Consider the following 24,858-nt stretch of genomic DNA (forward strand, 5'->3'; position numbering starts at 1 on the left):
CTGCTTATCTGAGCCCACACTGCCATATATTCCAGTTCAAAGCAGAAAATGTGGGATTTTATTCAGATGTGTAGAAGGGACCTAAGGAAAGAGAAACTGGGACTGAGAAAGGGGAGAAGATAAAGGATTGGGACTATTCCTGCCATTTGGAGCTGTTGGAGGATATGCAGATATGTAACCTTATCACACAGCCCATGAGGGTCATGCTGTTGTGCCAGCAGTCACAGGCAAAAGGGAAAGTACACAGGGTGCCTCGTGGCACCCCATGCACCCTCCCTCCTTAGTCCATCACATGGTGGAGGGTGGGACAGGGTGATCTGTCACTGTCCCCATCAGATGGGAGAAAGAGTGGCAACGTGCGGCAATGTGTGCTGCCCCACCAGCCTTTCCCCTATCATATGGGGAAAAGAGTAGGAGCTACCTGAAAAACACTTTTCTCCCCATGGTGGAGGAGCACCTTCTGGTGCTTCCTATTTACTTTGGGAGAAATGGGGAGGGGGCCTGCTGTGCATCGTCTGATGGCGCTTGGAAAATCCCGTCCAAGCATCAGATAAAAGTGGCAAAACTAAGCTATGAAGACGTCCATAGGAATCACCCTCAAGGGCAACTATTAATTGAGTGTGTTCTTGAGAGCCTTTGCATAAATTTCTACCTACTAGGAAGTGGATAATGCTGGAGGCACAGCAAGATACGCAGCCATTATTTTCAACAAAAGTACATGCTACTGAATATTAACCACCTGCATATCCAGCTGAAGACAAACCTAATGACACATCACTTCTACCCATTAAGTGTCATGCTGAAGGAGAGCAGAGGTGGTGGTGGAGGAGGAGGAGAATGAGAGAAAGGTTGCAAGTTGCCAACTTTGTTTTTTCATTGAGAGTTTGGGAACTGACTGCATATATAAGGAAAGGGGTTTTCATTGTGCTATATTGTCCCTGTCTTTTGCTTTGAAAAAAGGTTCAGCTGATGGTTAAATATTTTAATTTTTTTGCATGCTGTATTTATAATTACTAATTATATCTAATTCCATTTTTAAGCTACTTTGGCACTATTATTCTGCAGCAAAAGGCAGTACTTTCCTATGTTGGTGGGATTGAATGCCCCTGGGAGGCAAAAAGCTATGACAACAGGAGTGCTGCAGGTAGGGTCTTCCATATCAGACAGGTCCACATTCAATTCCCAGCATTTTTAAACCAAAAGTAATAAATAGTGGCAGACCTCCGAGTTCTATGAGACCCCAGGGAGTTACTGCCCATCAAAGTAGAGAATATGGAGCAATAACAAATGAAAGCCTACAATTTGTGACAAGCTTTGCTTATTTATATACAGCTCTTTATTCAACCTTAGGAGTAAAGATGGCTTGTCTTACCATTTTCCATTGTCTCGCCATCGCATTTTTAAATTAAAAGCCTCCAAGAGCCATCAATTCCTTCTTCTGCATAATACTTGATCATCTAGAGCAGTGGTTCTCAACCTGTGGGTCCCCAGGTGTTTTTGGCCTACAACTCCCAGAAATCCCAGCCAGTTTACCAGCTGTTAGGATTTCTGGGATTTGAAGACCAAAACATCTGAGGACCCACAGGTTGAGAACCACTGACTTAGTTAGCCATGGTGCCTGTGATACTGTCTCTGGAAGATCTTTCTCTACCAGTGTTACCCCATACCTGCTGTAATCCAGTAAGTCTTTGGCACATTTAGGGCAGATCTATACTGACCTGTTATTCCAGGGCTGGACCAGCATGGTATATGCTGGATTGGCCCCAAGATGTTTTACTGCAGAGGTGAGGGAGCTTTGACTGTAGATTGGATGCATTGTATAATATAGTCTATCAAGTAATCACAACCACTTGCTTCAAAAGCTACCATTTATTTTTAAGTGAATAGAGAAGACAAATATTGCATGTGCTTACTGTCCAAATGTCAGTCTATAAAAGGCAGCATTTTAGGGATATAACAACAAAAATAACAATCCATATACAAAATTGCACATAAGAAAGCGGGATCTATCATAAAGGAATGCAGTGATTATTATGAAAGCTATTTTCCCAGCTTAGCAGAACGATGTTGAAAATATGTTATTTAAAAATGCTTCAAAATTGTATTTCCCATTATGAAATCAGTACTTGCTTTAGAGAAGTGAAAGAGAGAAGTGATTGCGAAAATCAGAACAGAGACAATACAAGAGACTATCCTGGTGGATTCACATGATTTATGTTCAGAGAAATCATATGGACTTTAATAGACATCGGGATCTTTTTGCTTAAGGTTTTTTGCAACAATATATACCTGTGGGTGAATGGTTCTATGGTTTCTCTTCAAATTTGCCATCTCCGAATGAACCTGTTGTTGCTTTATTGACAGCCACTTGTGTTAACACTTTGGAGAAAGGAGAGAAGTACTGGTAATCAGATGTTGAGCATGCAGCATTTATTATGCTGGTATAACATTTACGAGATCTAAGGTCACTAAGGTGGTGAGGTTAACTATCAGAGGTTGGCCCCCAGGGAACTTTGCATAGTTATGTCTTCCTGCTGTATACCTGGCCAAAATAATAGACTTTTTGAAAATTCCTAATGTCTCCAATTTTAGGTACTCCGACACTCAATACTAGCATATTTTTGGACCTCTTTGGGCCAGTTGAGGCCCAGGAGAGGCCATTTTTACAGGAATAGATTGACTTCCAGGCGAGAATCTTGGTGGGCCACAAAAACAGTCCTGGAGTTGCATATGACCAATGGGCTACAACCCTGTTGCTGATGATGGACAACCCTGTTCTCCATTTCTCCATAGTATTTAACCTTATCCACCGTGTATGAATGTGACATATGGTATTAGCCCTGAGAATCTGTATATGAGCAAAAAAACAGGAGTTGGAAAAAATGAAGCAATGGTGTCAGATGCAGGACTGGTAACACCTCCCCTTTCTTCTTCCTATGCCCTTGCCTACTCTTCTCTCTTGTATGACCCAGCAAGACTCATGACCTAGTTTTTTGTCCTTCCGGATTATAGAGGCCACAGTCCCATCATCAGTGTTGAAATAAGGTTAACCTGACAGTCTACTTAACTTTGGGAAGTTGAGGTTTGATGTATGTCCTATTTGTCCTTTGCATTTGGCAACAAAAATCTTGGGCCTGCCCATCATAGTACATTTCTTGACTATTACATTTGATTATTATTAAGACTGTTTGCAGGTTTATTTCTTGCATCCTATATGGGTATACATACTATATGCCAGTTCAAATGCCTGTCTAACTTTTGTGCTGCAATGCAAAATCAAGCCATAGGCTTTTATGGAGTCCCTCTCATTTTTGAAGAGCCTGTCACTAAGCCCAAGTAGACTATCACACATGTATGACTGATATCCTCATATAACATTGGTCTGTCATAGACACCAAAGTGGGTAGAATATTTACATAGCCCATATTCACACCATGTCAATCATGTCTTTTCCATCAACCCTCAGTCAGGGTTCTACAAATAATCCCACTTCTCCTTTGAAAAAGAAATTAGCCATACTGTGCTTCTCTCCTGAACGTCCAACAGTTGATTCTGTACGTTGTCTCTGGAAGTCATTCGTATAATGGTTAGTTAATTTTCCCCTTTTGGATTGTACAATGAACAGTCAGTGAATGAACTACTTGATTTGCCTGCTCTAAGTGTAGTCTGAGCACCACCGAAACTTCCAAAACTGAGTTGGAAAAGCAGAACAAAATATCTAGTTCACAGTTCAAGTTACCTGTTGCCTGTGTCTTAGTATGGGCAGGATAGAAAGGATGGAAGGTAAAATGGAAATCATCAGAATTACTAAGAGATGTCTGTGCCCGATAAAGAAAACTGAAATGTGCCTAGATCAGTGTTTGAAAAAGTTACTCTTTTGGGCGACACCTTTCAGAGTCCTCCAACCCTCATGGCCAAGGACCATTAAGAATTGTGAGAGATTCAAGGGACTGTAGTTCAAACCAGTAACTTTTTCTCAAATCTAAGATCACTTTCCTACAAGATCAGTTCAGGCCAAATGCTCTACTACTTAGCTATAAACACTTAACTAGCAACAATTACAATAGCTATTTGTTTTTAGTGAAGTGATGAGAAAGTCATAAAGTCAGAACAATCTCTTCTTGTTAAAAGTTGAACAAACATGTCCATCTACCAGTTATTATCTTGCCAATATTTACTGAATGCTCATGGCTGTGAAATTGATTGTAGGATGACCTGGTTCCACATTTAAGAAAAGAGTCAAAATTCAATTTAGTCAAGCTAAATGGAACTAATTTAAATGGAACCAATTAAACACCATGCTGTGGTGTCAATTAGACTAGACTTTAGTAAATAATTTTCATTACACAATATAAATTCATACATTTTATGTGCTAGTTTTCCAGCTTTGGGGTGAGATTCCGGCAAGAATCAGACAAAAACGTGAAAGGTGAATTGTGATTTTTTTTCTCCAACATAGGTTATAAAGGTTGTTTGAATCATTGACTTTAGTACTGTTCTTTCATGATAGAAACATCATGAATTAAGTGCTTTGAAGGTGCAGTTAGAAAAGTGAAAAAATCCACCAATATGAGCAAAGGAGAAAACAAAAGGGACAAATCATGTTTGGATCCATAAATGTTCTGCCAGAAACGGAAATGGAGAATTGCTCATGCACACTAAGTTCGATACTGATATAGAATACATGGAGAATGTAGCACACCCTTTTAAGAAAAGATGCCAATCTAATAAATGGAGATATTAGAATTCTACAACTGATGCAATCATCCAAACAGGAATGGTTTACAATATTCCCTGATAACAATTTTTTGATTAATGATTGAAACCTATGATAAAATCATGTATTTCTTTCTTAAAGACAGGAAGCAAAAAAGCAATGCTTAAAATTGAAATGAAGCTTCGGGCTATTATTAAATATAAGCCTTTGCCTATGAATCTTTCCACCCTATTTTCTCCATTATATTCACAATCAAAATGTCATTTCCCTTTTGGCCATAAGCTGACCTACATTTTGTTGTGGGTAACTTGAAAGATATACATATGTACACACACAAATTGAGACAATCTCTTCCTTGTGCTAACTGAAGGTTGCTCTCATAATAGATTCAAAAACAGAAGAAGCTGGCTATGCTATAGTGTTTCAGTACTCTGTTGTACCAACAGCCAGGTGGTAAATGAAAAATATCTATGTTCTGCAAAAATAATAAACATTTTGAATTGTTTGGCAAGGATTGGGTGAGGTTCAAGGCATTAATGTGTCTTATCAAAATAAAATACAAACTTTTTTTAAAATGTCAAAATTGCCCAAGGAAGCTACTAAAGACAATTAACTAAGACTACTGTATATAGCATAGCATTTTGCATGTGGCTACAAGAATGCTGCTTAAGTCTCCCCTATAAAACTAGAACTCCCTCTTGCTCTTAACATTGGTATGTAGGCAAGAAGAAATAATGTAGTAGCTAAGAGATTGAGCTACAACACAGGAAACCCCTGGTTCAAATTTCAGTTTAGTCTCTTTTTTGTAACATGGATGATAGAAATATTGACTTGCCTAGAAGGATTGCCGTAAGTAAAATAACAGCATGCTAAGCAACTAGACTACTCAAAGGTATTATACAAAATGCTGAGTATCTGTTATAAAAGACATTTGAAAATGATCCAGTCTAACAACAATTAAAGACAGAAGATGAGTGAAAATGGAACTGGAAAAAGGGGTAAAGTTTCCAGATATCCAATGGAATTTCACTCAAACAGGTTAGAAATCAGGGCATTTTTGGGTCATATTGTTTCTTTATTCAAAATGCCTTCTGAGCATTTCATGGTCTTTGTTTATGTTGTAGATCGAGCCATCCCAGACATTTATGCAAAGTCCAGAAGTGTTCCATTCTATGGAAGCTAGGAACCAATCAATTCTTTGGTATATGGTGGCTTCTCACAAAATGTTATACTCAAGGGCCTTCCAGTACTCTGGGATCTTTCTATACAAGACAGAGCAAACTGAAGATTCCAGTATGACCTTCTGAAACTTTAATATGAGTAACAAACTGACATTTATACTACTATTTGGAAAACAGTTTGACTTCTTTCCACACTGAAGATGAGTCTCCCTGTGTCTTAAGAAGTCAGGAGGCACTGAGTCAGTGCACTCCACATGAACAGACTAAAAATATCCTTTGTATAGTTAATTTTATATACATTACGGTGTTTTTGAGCTTGGAACCTGAATGAAAATAGGTCAGGTTTTTTGGGAAGTTCTAAACTAACCTGTAAAAGTATATGAACATGCAGAAGACTATAAGCCAGTCCCAACATCCTCTGGCTTAGATTGCTTAATGTACAGTCTTGCTTAATGTTCAGTCTTGCTCAAATGCATATACAAGTGCATTCCCACTGTTTCCCCCATGCAACACCACAATACTATATGAAGTACACCAGATCCCCAGCTGGAAACCTTTATTCATTTTTGCTTGACTGGGAAATTTGTATATAAATTGGACTGATATTATCTTTATATATATATATGCCCCCATCCCTTATTTACATTTTAAGTGTGCTTAGTTCAATAGGTCTGTATGTAGAGTTGTGTGCAAAGGTATGCGAATATATGCATACATACCCATGTGTAACTTTTGCATCTAGGATTTAGAAAGCCTACTAAGAAAATTCAGCCAAAAAAAAAAAAATCAGTGCCATTGTATAAGTTAGATCTCAGCGGAGACACTGAAGATTTCTCCCCTTAGGTTTCTCTTGTTTTCTAATGCTTAAATCCAGATTTGCATTTATCTATAGAAATCTGTGTTATGAATGGTTAACTGTCATGGCACTTAGGACTATACATCGGAAGGCTGTGGGTCTCTCTACCAGGTACACTCGAGATGTCAGCAAACTTGGCCACTGGGAGAAGCTCTAAGGCTAGCTCCAATTTCTAGAGGAAGAGGTCCATTAATCTGCAAATGGGTTGGTCTACTCTCTTTTTTATCGGGGTGGTCTTGCACTACAGATGCAGTCACAACGCTCATGGTGTTCCAGCTGAATATCAATTAGTGCCATATTGTTCTTGGTTCTGCGCCGCCACCAGGTAGGACTTGCTTCAGGGGTGAATCTCAGCACCTAGAAAAGAAAAGGGGACAGCACACCAGATGCCAATTATAATGGAGCAGGAACTTACTATGTACATTCAATGCCAAAGAAAAGATAAGTGTACAGCCAATAAATGTGATCACACACATTTTCATACAATCATCATACAATACATCATACAATCCATGGTTGATTTGTTGACATCTGGTTTCTTGTGATGCTTGTATGACTTCTGCTAACTAACCCAAGACGCAGAATTTTAAACCACTGGTTTGTTGGTGAATTACAACTTCGGACCTCATGATGCCAAACTCTGCAACCATAATAAGCTGATTGAACTCTCCACCTGCTACTTATGGTTGCACTTACATAGCCTTGTAAAGTGCACAGCTACTGAGAAAAAGACTCACACTGGCATAATAGGGTTTCCGCAGAACTAACAACATTACTGCATATCCTTCAACATTTCACAGGTGAAAACTGGAACACATGTGGCCAAACAACATCATAGTGTTCAAGATGGCAGACGGTCTTAATGGGGAAGAGCACATAAGCCATGAGAGGCTGCATTAGTTTGATTTTTCCCGAGTATCTTGGAAAATGGAGTCCCAAGTAGCACAGCAAGTTATACTGCTGAGCTGCTGAACTTGTTGACCAATAGATCAGTGGTTCAAATCCAGGGAGCGGAGTGAGCTCCCCTATTAGCCCCAGTTTCTGATGACCTAGAAGTTTGAAAACATGCAAATGTGAGTAGATCAATTGGTACCGCTCCGGCAGGAAGATAACAGCACTCCATGCACTCATGCTGGCCACATGACCTTGGAGGTGTCTATGGATAATGCTTAGAAATGGAGATGATGGGTACCAACCTCCAGAGTCAGACATGACTAAACCTTAATATCAGGAGAAAACCTTTACCTTTACCCTTATCTTGGAAAATACAAGACTCTGTCCCCCTTTCCTCTTTCCCCATTAAATTTACTGAGTGAAAACTACTATTGTAATTTGAACTCAGTTTGCAGCAACTAAAGTAAGCTGAAGACAAGAAAGGGTGGGAGTGGGAGGAGAAGAGTAAAGAAAAGATAACCACTTGCATAACAACAATCATGCCAGTGTAAAGCCACAATAGAATTCCAAATATAGCTTTTTTGGGTGAAAAAGCTGGACCTTGCCCAAATTCTTTTTCAGGATCTAATTAATGCAAGTCAACTTTTTAAAATGCAAATACGTTCTTCAGTGAATATGGCATTTTTCCTCCAAATGGAAGCACATGAAGAGGGATGAGAATATGCCCAGTATTTAAGCCAACAGACCTCCTGACAGTTTAGGGATTTTGTCTTTTCTATATTTTCTATTAAGAAACATGAGCACTGTATATGTGCTTTGCAGATAACAGGAGAAGAATGAATTGGCAGGCACTTTCCCATCTGAGACAGCAAAGCAGTGTTTGAATAACGCAAGAACTGGGCAGCTTTTCAAAATGATCAAGGGACTGATATTTAAAGTTCCAATCCTAGCTTCCATGCAATACTCTTATGCTCTGGATTATTCAGAAAACCCAAAATGAAGGGGGAGGCAGGGAAAGCAAGGTCACCTGGCACAGTTACAGCATTTAAAAGAAAAGTCTGCATATTTGAAATAAGGCTGGCATTTACAGATCATGGAGCTGTTGCTATAAATAATATATGAACTGCACTATCAGAGGCTGTAGTGAGAAGGTGCAGTTGGCCCCATGATCTGCTTGTGGGCTCCCTTCTAGATATTGGTTGGCCACTACCAGAATTTGATCTGATTCAGCCAGTGGAGCCTATTACATCTGTATGAAGGTGAATGTGCTTTGTTCTAGCCTGAACTTTAAAGGAACAATCCTAGTTGCCAGGGTCTGTTTCCGAAATGGGTTTGGCCCCTTGGATAGCTCCTTTAAAATGCCATCCAAATTGCAAAGTGGATTTGCCACCCCATCACCAATCCATCCTCCAGGAAATAATGCCCGGCTGTTCACTGGAGGGAAGAATATTAGAGGCAAAGTTGAAGTATTTTGGCCACATCATGAGGAGACAGGAAAGCTTGGAAAAGATCATGATGCTGGGGAAAATGGAAGGAAAAAGGAAGAGAGGCCGACCAAGGGCAAGATGGATGGACGGTATCCTTGAAGTGACTGGCTTGACCTTGAAGGAACTGGGGGTGGTGACAGCTGACAGGGAGCTCTGGTGTGGACTGGTCCATGAGGTCACGAAGAGTCGGAGACAACTAAACGACTGAGCAGCAGCACCAGTACCCTAGAAGGCAGAATCGGAATTCAAAATGACCTTAATAACTTTCTTTTTGTATCACGCCTCTATCTCCCCAAAGGGACTCGGGGTAGCTCATCCACAAGCCCAATCAACAGTTAAAATATACCATAATAAAATTCATTAAACAACATCATAATAGGACAAAACAAAACAACATCCAACATAATACAGTATAAAACACCATTGAACAAACCACCATTGGCCTGAGTAGTAAACAGTTTCTGAGGGGTGGGTAGGGATAGTGCAAGTCAGTTGCAAGGACAGGGCTGATGGATAAAGTGCAGAGGCCAGATGATGAATTTAGGAATGGAAGGAAATATAAAGTAGAGTGCTATATCTCTGGGTAGGGAGCAGTAGTAAAGTGCAAGGATTAGACTTTGGACTATAGCTGGGCCAAAATTATCTGGGGAACTGCCTAATTAAAAGCACATTGGAACATCCACGTTTTTAAATCTTTACAGAAAGTGGACAGGGTGGGTGCCAGTCTAATCTCCCTGGGGAGATAGTTCCAAAGCCAGGGGGCCACCACAGAGAAGGACCTCTCTCTCGTCTCCACCAGCTGTGCTTGTGACGGGGTGGGAGAGAGAGGAGAGCCTCCCCAGACCATCTTGGAGAAAACGCAGGTTCATAGGGGAAGATGCGGTTGTGAAGATAGGCAGGTCCTGAACCATTTAGGGCTTTATAGGTGATAATCTGCACCTTGAATTGAGACCGGAAATTTGTCGGCAGCCAGTGGAGCTGTTTAAATAGGGGAGTTGATCGCTCCCTGTAATTTGCTCCAGTTAACAACCTGGCCACCTGCAATTTCTGAGCTGGTTTCAAAAGTAGCCCCACATAGAGGGCGTTGCAGTAGTCCAACCTGGAGGTAACTAAGGTATGGACCACTATTGTCAAGTAGAGTCACAGCTGGCACACAAGCTTTAATTGCGCAAAGGCCCTCCTGGCCACCGCTGACAACTGAACATCAAGCGTCAATGCTGAGTCCAGAAGAACCCCCAAACTGTGGACCTGTGTCCTCAGGGGAAGTGTAACCCTGTCAAGCACAGGTTGCCATTCTATGTTCCGATTCGCCGAGCAACTGACCTGGAGGACCTCTGTTATGTTAGGATTAAGATTCAGCTTGTTAGCCCTCATCCAGCTCATCACAGCGGCCAGGCACTGGTTCAGGACCAAGGGGCTTCATTGGAATTTGTTGGAAAAGAGTAGAGTTGAGTGTCATCTACCTAGAGATGGCACTGATCTCCAAAACTTCAGATGACCTTGCCCAGCTTGGCAGATTAGAGAGCTGGACCAGAACAGAATGAATTTTAACAGGAATGAAACATATTATATCTTAACAGGAAAAAATGAAATACACAAAAATAAGATGGGTGACATCTGGTTTAAAAGCATTATATGTGAAAATGATCTAGGGGTCTTAGTAGAACACATTTAAATATGTGATGCAGCAGTTAAAAAGGCGAATGCAAATTATGGCTGCAGGAACATATAGTGTTCAGATGGAGATAAATAGCAGTGCCACTCTGTTCTACTTCCACCTGACTTCAACTGGAATACTGTGCCCACTTCTGAGCACTACAGTTCAAGAATGAAAATAACAAGCTGGAAACCGAGCATTATGAAGAATGCTTAAGGGTGCTGCGTGGTTTTAGCTTGAAGAAGAGGAGACTATTTTTAAACAACTGAAGGGATGTCATGTAGAAGATGGAGCAAGTTTGCTTTTTGTTGCTCCATAGATTGGAACATAAAGCAACAAATTCATATTACAAGAAAGACAATTCCACTCAAATACTTTTCGACAGTAGAACATATTGTTTTGGAAGGTGTTGGACTCCACCTTTGGAGGCCTTTAAAAAGAATACTTCTTTAAGCAGTATTCCTTTGTGTTTTCCTTGATGGAAAAATATTGGAGTAAATGGCCCCTGTGACCCCTTTCATTTCCAAGATTATATGTCATTACAGCCACAAGTCGTAATCATATATATCATCCCTCTTTGTATGGATTTAGGCTTGCTCAGAAATAAATGTTTACTAGATCTGCATAAAGTAGAACTTAAGTTATGAAGGCCTTTCTTCCACAGGGAACACAAGTAGGGTTTTCTCCAATATGTTCCTCATACTTTCCATACAACTTTACAACAATCACCCCTAGTCCAAATCCTCCCTTTTGGATATCTAGAAATTTTGCTCCAAAAAAAAAAAATCGTACCTGAATCTGACTTGATTTGCTGCTTGCAGATGGAAACATTCTTCTCCTGCAAGCTCCCAATCAAGCCTGATTCAGGTCTTCCAGCATGGAATTGATTTTTGGAGCTGTTCCAAAAAGAAAACAAGTTATTTCAGAGGAGAGCAGGAGGATAATGTTTTGTTGTCTTTTTGTCTTCACAGAAGTAGGGGGGGGGGGGGGCACCACTATCCAAATACAGCTCAGAGTCAAAGATGAGGATGTTTCTTTCTTTCTTTCTGTCAATTGAAGTTTGCCTTTTCTCTCACTGAGAACTAAACTTCCTGATGATGTCCCTGGAGAAGATTGCATTGATGAGAATGCTATGATCTTTGTCCTTGCTGTGTTTGCTTGAGTGTATGATTTGTGAGGGATCCTTGGTACCCAAGTCTGATTGTGCTCCTGATTTTCAGTAGTGGCTTTTTGTGTGTGTGTGTTGGCCCTTTGGGATCTGTAGGGCTCAATATGGCCCTCCAGTCCATGGGGTCTGATTGTGATTTTTGGCTAGTTGACGAGAGAGGGAGGCTCATGTATCATACGTTATATTTTTAAAAACCACACCATCTTTCAACATGATGCATTAGTGTTGACACTAGCATATTTTCCAGAGCAGAAATCTTCAAAGACTCCCCAGCAAAAATTTCAGAAATCAGAACATGTAATATTTGTTCCCTGTCTAGAAAAATGATGGATGGAGTCGTGCTTAGGAATGCATCACTCCATTCACTCTTTGTGCTTTGAACTCAGTTTTAGGGAGCATTGTCACTATAAGAAGATAATAGCTCTGAAAATGTTATTGTAACTGGACCTACACTTATTTGCTTGTTGTAACCAAAGGCACAAGTAATCTGTTGTTTTGGAGTATAGAAAAAATCCTTAACTGGAAAAGATTATGGAAAGAGTTGTTCCCAAATCAGCTTGTTCTTGATCTCTTTTTCCTTCTTTCTTTGAAGACACTCTGGTTAGTTGTCTGTTTTTAAAACCTTTAGCCTGTAAGTTTATGTAGAGCGTTGCCGCCTGGGATACCTTTTTCCTCAAACCAGTTTTTACAAATAACAAACCCAAAAAGGAGAACAGAAGAAAACCATTACATTATAAATCTGTCTAGATTAAGATGTGTCATCTTGATTTTGTGGAAAGGATAGATACTTAAGTAACCACAAATATTAACTTAAATTATGGTGATTTATGGTTAATGTCAAAAGTTCTGCTGAATGTCAAGACAGCAGATGTCTAAATCAGTTGGTAGGCATGATGTGGAGAGGTGTGCATTTTACCAGAATGACAAAAGATAGAGGAATTAACTCACCAAGTCCACCACACTGTGATTAATTCCTTCTATTATTTTTATCTCAGCAACCAGAATTAATTAAGGACAATGTTTTAGCTTTAGCACTGAATGACCTGGCTTTTGTAAATTTAAATGTAAATGTATCCTTTAGGGATGAATTAGAAGTACAATGAACACAGATTTAAACATTAGCATGAATAGACGCTGCAAAGATAAATCTATATTGGATACATCAAAGACAAGAATGATGTTAGTCCAGTGCATTCTTCCTAGGGAAGATTCTTTAATTTTGCTGTATCCTGAAGCTAGAACTGTTCTTCACTAGCTTTGCTCCACATTTATTTAGCCATTCTTTAAAGCACACACAGCTGTCAGAAGGGAAGGAGCAGGCAATATGGTGAACTCTTTAGTGCTGTCTTTATCTCAAATCAGTAGGAAGGACATGCAGCAAGGGTACAAGGCCTAGTCCTCAAAGGATTGAATAGTGTAGAAGGCATATTGGGTACTGCAGTGCACATCTAAAAGGAGCCCTTTTCCTGAATTATTTTCTTTATATCTCACCTTTCTGCAATTGTGAACTTTATAAACTTGAAAAAGTATTAATAATGAATATCAATTAAAACACAATAAGATAATGAAGCACAACTGAATCCAAATAGTTCTAAAAGCAGGGTTGCTGTGAGTATTTTGGGCTGTATGGCCATGTTCCAAAAGTTTTCTCTCCTGACGTTTCGCCCACATCTGTGGCAGGCATCCTCAGAGGTTGTAAGGTATGTTGAAAGTTAGGCAAGGGAGGTTTATGTATCTGTGTAAGGTCCAGGGTGGGAGAAAGAACTCTAGTCTGTTGGAGGCAGGTGTGGATGTTGTAATTAATCACCTTGATTAGCATTTGACGGCTCTGTGGCCTCAAGGCCTGGCTTCTTACTGTCTGAGGGAATCCTTTGTTTGGAGGTGTTAGTTGTCCCTGATTGTTTCATGTTTGGGATTTCTCTGTTTTCAGAGTGTTGTTCTTTATTTACTGTTCTGATTTTAAAGGTTTTTAAAAACCGGTAGCCAGATTTTGTTAATTTTCATAGTTTCCTCCTTTTTTAAAGGAGGAGGAGTTTTAAAAGCTCATTTTAAAATGAATAGTTTTAAGAGCATAAAACCACAGATATCAATACAATCATTCTGGTTTGAAGGTGTCTCCTTATTTGATATATTGTGCAATCCAGGTCCAGTTTCGGAAGATGTGTAAAACTGACAAGATTGGCTTTATAAAGTGTCCATCTGGACCAGACGTACAGAAAGGGCTTTAAAAATCCCACCCATGCACCCTCAAAATGAAAACCAAAAGTAATGTGACATCACTTCCAGTCATGTGAGGAGTACTGATGAAGAAGTGGAAAACGGCCTCTTCCCTCTTTGCAGTTGCCAATTTTGATATACATTATGTACCTTGGATGGTTATATGACCTGCTTTGCAAAGGACAGACTATATAGATTATGGTTTTGGAGGCAAAGAAGCCTCAATGCCTGTATAAAGTGATTAGTGAGAGTAAACTCTAGAGAACATGGGGCCTTTTTGTTCCTTCAGCCCATTTCTTTCTTTGATCTTTGATTCCTGGTCCCAGAGGCTATTGCCTGCTTCTTTCAAAAGTTAGTTAGTTCTTTGTCTTCCTTTGTCTGGGAAGTGATTGCCCGTGAGTCTCCTGCCTCAGGAAGGATTATATCCACAAATGAGAGCCCAGTTTAGGGGCTCCTCTTCTGATATATAGGTCATCTTATTTCTATCCCAAGATGAATTTACTGGAACAATGAATGTAAGATTTCCTTTACCATCTTACAAGGGCATTTTCTTCAGTTTTTTAAAACTAAAAGCTGATATTGCCCTGGCTCCACTGCACTCTTCTTGATATAGATAGATACCAAATATTTTACAGACAGCTTTCTATTTCAAGATGTTCTCTATTTGAGCTGCCCAACCCCAGTCCAGCAAAAGAGATAATGATAGATGTTGAAACTGCTCATCAAAAACTAGTATCTGAAAATTATTCTACTGTGATGTACTGGTCATTTTGTCTGAAAAATTCTATGAGGAGTTAACATGCTCATCTTTACCACTCAATAATAAATAGGGATGTTGAAAGATTTTTCAAATAAGTATCTGCTTTAGTCTCTTGAAGCACAGAAAGAAGGAAGGGAAGGAAACAGAAAAAAATGACTGCAATTTCACTAGTTCTGTGTCCAAAAAAATACTGTAGGGTTTATATTTGGCAAGGCTAATGCAAAAATAAAAGCCAGTTACTGTAGTCTTCAATGGTTTTTAACACCTATCTTACTTTCCAGCCTGGGGAATTTTGAGAGTGAACCAGCCCACCTGCAAAAACTCACTTTTCTCTTGCGTAATGCCAAGTCAATTAAAAAAAAACTGACATCATCTATGATCTCCTCAAAGATGGAGGGGACTGACCTGGCATCTTTCACCAAAATTGGCTGGCGAATGATAGTGGGCCAACTTAGATTCAGGCCTTCTCAGGTACTGTGTCAATGAGCAGGTGAAGGAAAGTAGGCTGGGAATGTGGGGTAGCTGGGGTCTATAAAGACCATCTTACCCTGATCAGAGTAATGGAGCCCCCAGTGGTGCAGTGGGTTAAACCTCTGAGCTGCTGAACTTGCTGACCGAAAGGTCAGCAGTTCAAATCCGGGGAGTAGGGTGAGCTCCTGCTGTTAGCCTTAGCTTCTGCCAACCTAGCAGTTCGAAAACATGCAAACGTGAGTAGATCAATAGGTACTGCTCTGGCAGGAAGGTAACAGTGTTCCATGAAGTCATGCCGGCCACATGACCTAGGAGGCGTCTATGGACAATGCCGGCTCTTCGGCTTAGAAATGGAGATGAGCACCAACCCGCAGAGTCAGACACAACTAGATTTAATGTCAGCAGAAAACTTTTACCTACGTACCTACCCTGATCAGACTTCATATTAGGCAGCAGAATCACATTGAGTGTGTGTACCTGAGTCTGGAAACAAGGGATAGAGATTCTGAAAGTACACTGGAGATTCTGATAGTACGCAGTCCACCAAGCTCACAGAACTTTTCTTGGAGGTGTTGTTGGAATTGCCCAGACCTTTGCTTCTGGGTGACTTCAACATACCACTGGAGGCCAGTTTGTCAGGTGCAGCTCAGGAGTTCATGGTATTCATGACAAACATGGGCCTATCCCAATTGGTTTCCAGACCTATGTATTTGGCAGGCCATAGATGCAGTTTTCAGCTCAGAATATAAGGATCTGTGGGCAGAGATGAACAATACCTCCAAATTGTCAGTTCAGGGCTAACATCTGATCAGGGCTAATATCACAGCTACAACCTATCCCTGCAAGGGTCGAGAACCAATTAAAATGGTTTGCCTTCGAAGACTAACAGATCCTTTGAGATTCCAGGAATGGCATACCTCAAGGTGCCATTCTATCCCCATTGCCTTTGAACATTTACATGAAATCTCTGGAAGAGATTATCTGGAGACATGGGGCAGGGTGCTATGAGTACATCGATAACACCCAAATATATTTTACTGTTACTTCAAAAACAATTTTAGCTAAGGATAGCATGTCTCCTCCGAATGAATGCCTGGAGAAGGTAATGAGCTAGATGAGGAAAAAGAAATTGAAACCGAATCCAGATAAGACATAGGTGCTTGCCATTATGGGTTCTAATCTAGGGTGGGAGGTATGTCAACAATTCTGGTTGCCAGTGGGCAAAACACAAAGTGTTGGTTTTGATCTTTAAAGCCCTGCATAGTTTAGGTCCAGATTATTTACAGGATCACCTTCTTCTGTACAATTCACCCCAGATATTTAGGTTATCTGTGGGTCATCTACCCAATTCTGCCAGAACCCAACTGGCAACCATCCAACAACTAAATCAGCTGTTGGAATTGAAGAGACAATTGAAAACTTCTTTCTTTCTTTTAACTATGACTTTTAAATCACATTCTATGTTTATTGTGTTTTAATTTTTGTCTCAGGTATTTTAATATGTTATAAAATATATGATTTTATGGCTGCATTTAAATATGTTTTAATATGTGATTTTATAAATGTATTTATGTTGTGCCCTGCCTTGCCCCAAAAGGAGAGGCAGACAATAAACAAAATTTATTATTATTGTTATTATTTACACTCTTTCGTGAGTTCACATCTGGAGTGAGCCACTCTGATGTGTCTTGGCCAAACTAATGTGAAAATAAGAAGATAGATACTGATACTCTTTCAATTTCATTTCCCCCAAATTCTGTGAAGGAGTTTTTTTTTAAAGTCTTAATCAAATACCATGATAAAATGTATATAAAATGATTCTTTTATCATTACATGTGTATGAATAATCATGAAACCTTGCTGCAATATCAATACAGAAACAGATGAGTATGAATATATCTAAAACCAACACTTTTCTAAAAAGTCTCTTAGATATTCTGCTTTAATCATAAACAACAATGCAATTTCATATTTATTACCCAAAACCGGATTCAGTCTCAAATATACTGCATTGTAAAAATCAATTACTCATTTTTAAACACTTCAATCTCCAGTTTCATAATAGTGGAATATTTTTTCATAAGCATAGGAAGAATAAAAAAGTATTGATTGGTAGATAGCCAGGAAATTAATCATCAGTTTTTTAAAAAGCTTTATTTAGGCAGCTCTTTAGAGAATAGTTCATTGTCAAATATTTTCAATCAGCCCAACACATTCCATATCCACCTAAATCTCAAATGACTTCAAGGAAGTCTGATGCATTTTGCCTTAAAAGCTTTTGTCATGGAGGAAGCGTGGCACAAACATGACACTTGCTATCCTCCACTATAGTTACAAGGTGGAAATCTCAGAGAGTGCCATGTTGAAATGTTTCTTTCTCATAGTTTAGGGAGAACTTTTATAATTCTGTTTTAGTCTTTTATATTTTTGTAAACACAGAAACTTGCTCAGCTCGTTTTTATCTAAGTATTGTCAACAGTACTCCATGTGTATACATGTAGTTTGATTTAGTTTCTGAAAAATTAGAGATTGATGGCAGGAATATCTTCTTTTATTTCAACCATTCCAGGTGTCTAGCACAGCTCTTGTACAGTATATCAGGGCATTTTCCAAGTCCTGGCCTATCCAATGATGGATGTGGCCCACCCAATGTAGTGTATATGATGAGCAGTCTTGTCTATTTCATACTAAAAAATGGAAATCAAAGATACAGAATGGGGGACGCCTGGCTTGACAGCAGTGTGTGCGAAAAAGACCTTGGAGTCCTCGTGGACAACAAGTTAAACATGAGCCAACAATGTGATGCAGCAGCTAAAAAAGCCAACGGGATTCTGGCCTGCATCAATAGGGGAATAGCGTCTAGATCCAGGGAAGTTATGCTCCCCCTCTATTCTGCCTTGGTCAGACCACACCTGGAATACTGTGTCCAATTTTGGGCACCACAGTTGAAGGGAGATGTTGACAAGCTGGAAAGCGTCCAGAGGAGGGCGACTAAAATGATTAAGGGTCTGGAGAACAAGCCCTATGAGGAGCGGCTTAAAGAGCTGGGCATGTTTAGCTTGCAGAAGAGAAGGCTGAGAGGAGACATGATAGCCATGTACAAATACGTGAAGGGAAGTCATAGAGAGGAGGGAGCAAGATTGTTTTCTGCTGCCCTGCAGACTAGGACACGGAACAATGGCTTCAAACTACAGGAAAGGAGATTCCACCTGAACATCAGGAAGAACTTCCTCACTGTGAGAGCTGTTCGACAGTGGAACTCTCTCCCCGGGGCCTTGGTGGAGGCTCCTTCTTTGGAGGCTTTTAAGCAGAGGCTGGATGGCCATCTGTCGGGGGTGCTTTGAATGCGATTTCCTGCTTCTTAGCAGGGGGTTGGACTGGATGGCCCATGTGGTCTCTTCCAACTCTACTATTCTATGATTCTATGATTCTATGATTCTACTACACAAAATCAGATAATGTCCTGATCGGAGACTAGGCTCTTCCTCAGCCTTGCTGCTACTGCAAGGAACTTTGGCACTGTGAGGGTCACCTCATGGTGCTTATCCTCCATAAGATATATGACCTTCCCTTGCGGGGCATGGTCAGACAATCAGGTCAGGATTGGGTGTATGAGTTGACCTCGCTGGGCTGAGTAATAGCGGCACTGCAACAAGATGTGTTCTAATGATTCCATTTCATTTCCATCACACTGGCATAATGTCTAGGAGTCGGGGATACCAGATAGTCTGCCATTTAGCAGCTCTGATGGAAGTACATTTAGTCTCACTTTTGTGAAGTGAGGTGATTAGACATTGTGAGACTGTTAAGATAATTACATAACTTAAATGGCATAGTGTTTCTAGTAACAAGACCACGTTAGGAACGCAGTATGGCACGTTTAGCAGGTCTCTTATAAATCTTGCTTGGACTCTATCTCAGTTTATGTACGTTTTTTCCCACCAAACTGCTGCATCGAAGAGAAGTTTCAAAGCAATTTTGGCATTAACATTTTTAATGCTGAGGGGACATGTTGTCTTCCTTTGGTGTAGTAAAATATTAGTATGGCAGCTCAGCTGGCCTTAGCTTTTTGGGTCACAGTTTCTCTGTGTTCTTTCCATTATAGTGTATGGTGGAAGGTGAGTCCCAGGTAATGGAAGCTTTTTACCTGCTCTAAAGTTTGACTAGTTTGACTGACCATCTATATCTTATCCTAGATGCTCTAAAGGAATTTTTCCAGTAGATCATTTGCATTTTGTGTATTTGCATTCAAAAACAAGAACTTCTGATTTGCTAAAATTGATATTTAGCTCATTAGTTTTGCAATAGTCTGTAAATATCTTGAGTTGATGTAGGAGCCCTGGTCTGGATCTGGACAGGATGGCTGTATCATCTGCTTCAAGCAGAATGGGGACTCTCCTTGTGCCCAAGCTGGGAAGGTGTCCTTGTGGATCCATCATGACTTCTAGCTCATTTAGGAATATGTTAAACAAGGTAGGAGCTAAGATACAACCCTGTCTGACACCTCTGATCATTTGAATTGGCTTAGAAATTTGTCCCTGGGGACCACATCAAACTTGTAAGTTGCTGTCTCTATATAGTTCTTTGATGAGGAAGAGTAGTCTACTATTGGTTAGGCACTTTTCTAGCTTAGACCATAATCTGGGTCTGGAGACAGAATCAAATGCTGCTTTTAAATTCATGAAGGCCACAAAAAAATTGCCTGATCCATAGTGGATGAGTTTTTCCTGAACGCCACCTGTGCATCTGAGAAAGTTTTGTTTGCCTCCAATTCCTTCTTCAGTTTCTTGCAAACAAATCATGCGTATAGTTTCCCTGGGATGGAAAGCAGACTGATTGGTCTATAGTTACCAGGCTCTTTTGGAGAGATTTTCTTGTATATTGGAACTGTAATTGCCAGTTTCTAACTCTCTGTGATTTTTCCTGGATTATTTATTTGGATGAAAAGAACAGCTAGTAATGGGGCCCACAACTGAATATTTGCTTTTATAAATTCTGCTGGAATGAAATAATTTCCTGGGGCTTGGCCATTTTTGAGTTGTGAGATGAGTTCAGTCATCTCCTCTGGCGTAACTGCACACCACTTTGGGGCACCTAAGAGTGGGAGCTCTGAGGGGTTGGGGTGATGCAGGGTGGTTGGGTTATTTCCAGACAAGATGCCTCTGAAATAGTTTTCCCAGATCATCGATGGTATCTGCTGACTGGTTGCAAGGGGGCGGGGCTTAAGGGCACCTGAAATGAGGTGCCGGAAAAGTCTGGAGTTTTTTTTGTGATGCTTCGAGCAAGGTGGACCATGCTTTCAATCTACAAAAAAATCTGCTTTTTTGTGAAGCAATAGGGCCTTATATTATGTTTTCTGCCGGCTGTAGTTTATTAGAAGTGGTTCTCACCCATCTTGTCTAAAGGCTATATATTTAGAACTTCTTTTTTTCTTTTGGCATTCTTCATTGAACCAATTTGATGAGACATGCCTAAGACAATTTTTCTCTCTAATTGGCTGTCTGTTCGGGTAAGATAAATCCTCCCTAAGAAGGGCTATCATGGCTTCATATGCCTCAATCACTGATTTGGTGGTGTTTGTCTCAGCAGCTCTGTGTTAGCTGAGTTGATTTTAGTTTGCAGCTGTTCATCTAGTTTGACTGACCATCTAGATGATCTCTCTTCCAACTCAGCAGGTAAGAACTTATGTGTATCTCAAATTTCTTTTTCGGGGAGAGTCAGTTGCAATGCCAGCGGCAGGTGGTTGCTTTCAATTTTGGGTATGGTCCTAAGAGACCTAGCCCAGTTTTTGGTGTTTTTAGTTGTCAGACAGTAATCCACCATGCTGGCTCCCCATTTGTTGTTAAAAGTAAGTTCCCCTCTAGGGTCCTCCTTAAATGTCCCATTTAACACTAGAAGATCCAATCTGTAAACCATTTGTAACATACAAAATTCTGCGTAATTTGATGTCTTGTCATTTGATTCCCTATCTGAAAAGACTCTGCCCTCTTTAAGATCCCTTGGCTTCTATCTTAGAATCGTTGGCTCCTATCCTGGCATTTAGGTCTCCCAATATTAGTATTGGCACTCCAGGGTGACTTATCATTTGGGATAAATTGTTTTCATCTAATCTTAGCCAGGACTCCTCTATTTGGCTTTTTGTCTTAGAGGGTGGGAGACAGGCTGTTATGATTATTATTTTTGTTTGCTTTACCTTTAGCAGGATTCCGTGTGCTATCTAATCCGGATTGTTTAAGGACCTTGCCTCAGCTTGTAGTATGTTAGAGACAGAAATAGCCAGACCACCCCTTGGTGGTCTTGTGGACCTTCCAAGCTTCCACGGTAAAGCTAACAAATCTGTCTAGGGTTACAGGGGTTAAGGTCCAAGATTCTTGGCATAATATTATGTCAAAAGAACTAACGAACTGAAAAAAGGAGTTGTCCCCAAGCTTGTTTGCCCACCCGGCTATGTTCCAGGATCTTATCTTTAGATGGGAGGTCTCATGGATCCCCGTGTGGCTGTGTGGTTTTCATGCTTTTTTTTTGCTTTCAACTCCTTGCCCTCTACTTCAGTGCCCAGGGATGATTCGCATGGACATATGATAAAGAAATTATCAGAGTAAACACAAGGATTAGTAGTTTGGGTTTTCATAATATTGACCTTCGGGGATAGTGGGAAATGTTTGGTGTGGTCATGTCTCTCTCTTCAGGGTATCCCATCTCTAGCCAGTTTGCACTATCTGGGGCCGCTCTCTGCTGCTTGATTGTTTCCTTAAGTCCGTCCTCATTTGAGTATTGGCGTTTTGTGTTAATTTCTTCAAAAGGCAACTTAGCGCCTCCAGCCTTTCTATGATCAGGCTTTGCTGCTTCCCTGGCAGATCTGTGAAAGATGCAATCAGAGACTGTTCCTCAGCACTGAGCAGATATTTCCTAGTAGGAGCAGCAGTAGTAATTATGGTTTGTAATTATCAGACCAAGTTGGAGATAGGCAATGGTATAAATCTCCCAGTTTTGATGGACTTGGCTCTGGGCAAGTTGAGCTACTCCATCAGCTCAACTAGTCGAACAGTAGTTTTCTATTATTTCTATTATTTACAAGGATGGGTTGATTTGGAATTTGAAAAGATTCTCTAGAAGCTTTCTCCTTCTATTTTAGTCATTGTGGTGCCAAGGCTTATTCATCACTTTACTCTACATCCACCTTCTGACTAGAAAAAAGTTGTTGGCCCACGAACCTCAGAGCCTGGGATGATCCAAAACCAGCAACCTGGGTATTAGTAGTAATAATATTTTGCAGCAGCAGTGATAACAAAACTGCAACCTACCTCATGATATTTTTTCACCACTTTCCCTGGGGTGCAGGTACAGGACTTCCAACGTGTGAAGCTACACCCACAGTTTCCTCCACAACGTTGGACAAGAAGGCAGCGTGGAAAGAAAACCACACTGGTCTGCTTCAGCTCCTCTCTTATGTTGACAGAATAGTTCCTTGGTGTGCAGCTGTAGCGTTTCACATCATCATTCAGTTGGTCCAAATCCACTAGAAAAGAAAGGGAGAGTTCCCATTGTTAAATAGCAATTCAACAAGCGGTGGACAAATTCACTTATTTCTGAATTATGCCATACATGTGTGTATGTGTTTTACTACATCTGAGCTGATATTTCTCAGGAGATGTTTCCTGAGAACATTTCTCAAATGTTTCTTTTTGCCACCAAGGTCAGGAAAAAAGCCACTTCATAGATTTTTTTTTTACTTTTCTTTAGTTAATATCCATGATGTTATAGTAATAATATGATGTTGTAGTAGTCATTTTCTCTCCACATAGGATTACCAGTTACAGACCCCCCCCCCCCCCAACCTTGAGTCCTACGGATAGTTGTTAGTGATGTTTGAGCAAGGGAGAAGAGAAGGTTAATTCACTTGGAGAGTCTATAGCAGCCAGATAAGAGGTCCAGGCTCTGATATTCTGAGAACCCTACACTTCAATGGCTCTAGGTCTGTAGCCTTATAGAAAATGTTCAGATAGCATCTGGAAAAAACCTTCTAGGCTACAGCTCTCAGAACCAAACAACAAGCAGGTTGTGGAATATGAGATTTGTAAACTAAAAGGTAATTTTCCCAATCTTTGCTGTTGCTACTGTTTTCATTTTCAGTGGCAGAAATATAAACTTGGAAACTTAACTGTGCAGATGATACTTCTGGTGCAGAATTCATAATATCATGTCCCTACTACCCCATGTTTCTAGAATTGAAAGATCCCATATAGTTTTGAAGTCTTCAGGTGTTTTGCTAAGGATGGTATTCTCAATAAAGAATTAGAGAGCAAACATGAGCTGCTTCTTTAATGTATGAACAATTGCATGAACATGGTTTTCTGAAAAATGAAAATGGATTGAAACATCAGAGTGGAAGAATTGATGGTTAAGGTTGCTGTGTTTGCCCAAATTATCTATGTAACATGGATCTTAAAAGATGGAGGTTTTGCAATTACTGGTGCATGAGGGATAACGAGAACTAGCTGGGTTTATGACACAAAGCATATAGGACATTCGTTTGACAGGTCTATATGTGCTGCATCTCTCTGTAAAGGTTTGCCCTGTTTTCCCCAGAGTGCCAGCATTTCTACAAAGACGTATGTATTGCTTGAGATCTAACCACAAAATCAATGGGAGTTACTGGTGCACTCAAGCACTGAAAGAAAAGTTACCCCAGCGTACATAGCAAAAGGTGAAGAGAATAGAAAATTATTGATTACTAGGGCCTAACAGATGAAATTGTTTGCTCTCTTGTCATTCTTCAAATCTACAGCCTATCAAAAATGCCAATTCAAGTTAATTTGTCTAATAAACAAGAAGGGTTTTGCAAAATGCTTCGCCCACGTCCCTGACCACTAATGGTGTCATCAGAGCCCTTCCCACAAGCCAGCTTTAGCTGCCATCACTAATTAAGTCTGTATGCCATGTGCAAGTTGCACCATTGTTGCTCAAATTTAAACAAACAAAAGGGGGGGGGAGTGTTATTTCTTAGGTATGTATAACACACAGCAAAACTTCTTCAAAAATCACTTAAATTAAAAATGAAAATTAAAGCCCTGAAGCAGCCATCAAAATATAGTCAGCCCTCCACATTCACAATCATGGTGGCTGTGATATATAGAACGGTGGTCTCAGAGTTGTTTCAGTTCCAACAGTGAAGGCCTTTAACGATACGGATCCAGCACTTAGCTCTGAATCTTGGATACTTGACAAGATAAACAGCACAGTTGCCACAAACGTTTGTTGAACAGGATCATATCTATCTACTTGTCAAGTGACATATAGAGTCATTACTGACTAGTTGTAGCTTTTGAATCATAATTAAGGCAGACCCACAAGCAATATATTTTGTTCTAGAAATTATAAATGAATGGATAAGTAAGGCAATATGGCCTCCCCTCCAAATGGGGCGTAGCCTATAAAACAAAGAACACT

At 40.2% G+C, this 24,858-nt stretch overlaps 1 protein-coding gene across 1 annotated transcript in view; it reads right to left on the reverse strand.

Annotated features, from left to right (window-relative positions):
• Positions 1-1,854: 1,854 nt before the first annotated feature.
• pdgfd (platelet derived growth factor D) overlaps positions 1,855-24,858 on the reverse strand; it is a 202,421-nt gene continuing 179,417 nt past the window's right edge. Inside the window, exons 6-7 of the mRNA XM_008108043.3 lie at positions 22,713-22,927; positions 1,855-7,111 (exon numbers count right to left, since the gene is read on the reverse strand). Coding sequence (XP_008106250.1) covers positions 6,977-7,111; positions 22,713-22,927 — 350 coding nt within the window. The 3' untranslated portion in view covers positions 1,855-6,976. The remainder of the gene's footprint in view (positions 7,112-22,712; positions 22,928-24,858) is intronic.

Source organism: Anolis carolinensis, chromosome 3, assembly GCF_035594765.1.
Source record: "Anolis carolinensis isolate JA03-04 chromosome 3, rAnoCar3.1.pri, whole genome shotgun sequence".
In the NCBI taxonomy this organism is placed as follows: domain Eukaryota; kingdom Metazoa; phylum Chordata; class Lepidosauria; order Squamata; family Dactyloidae; genus Anolis; species Anolis carolinensis.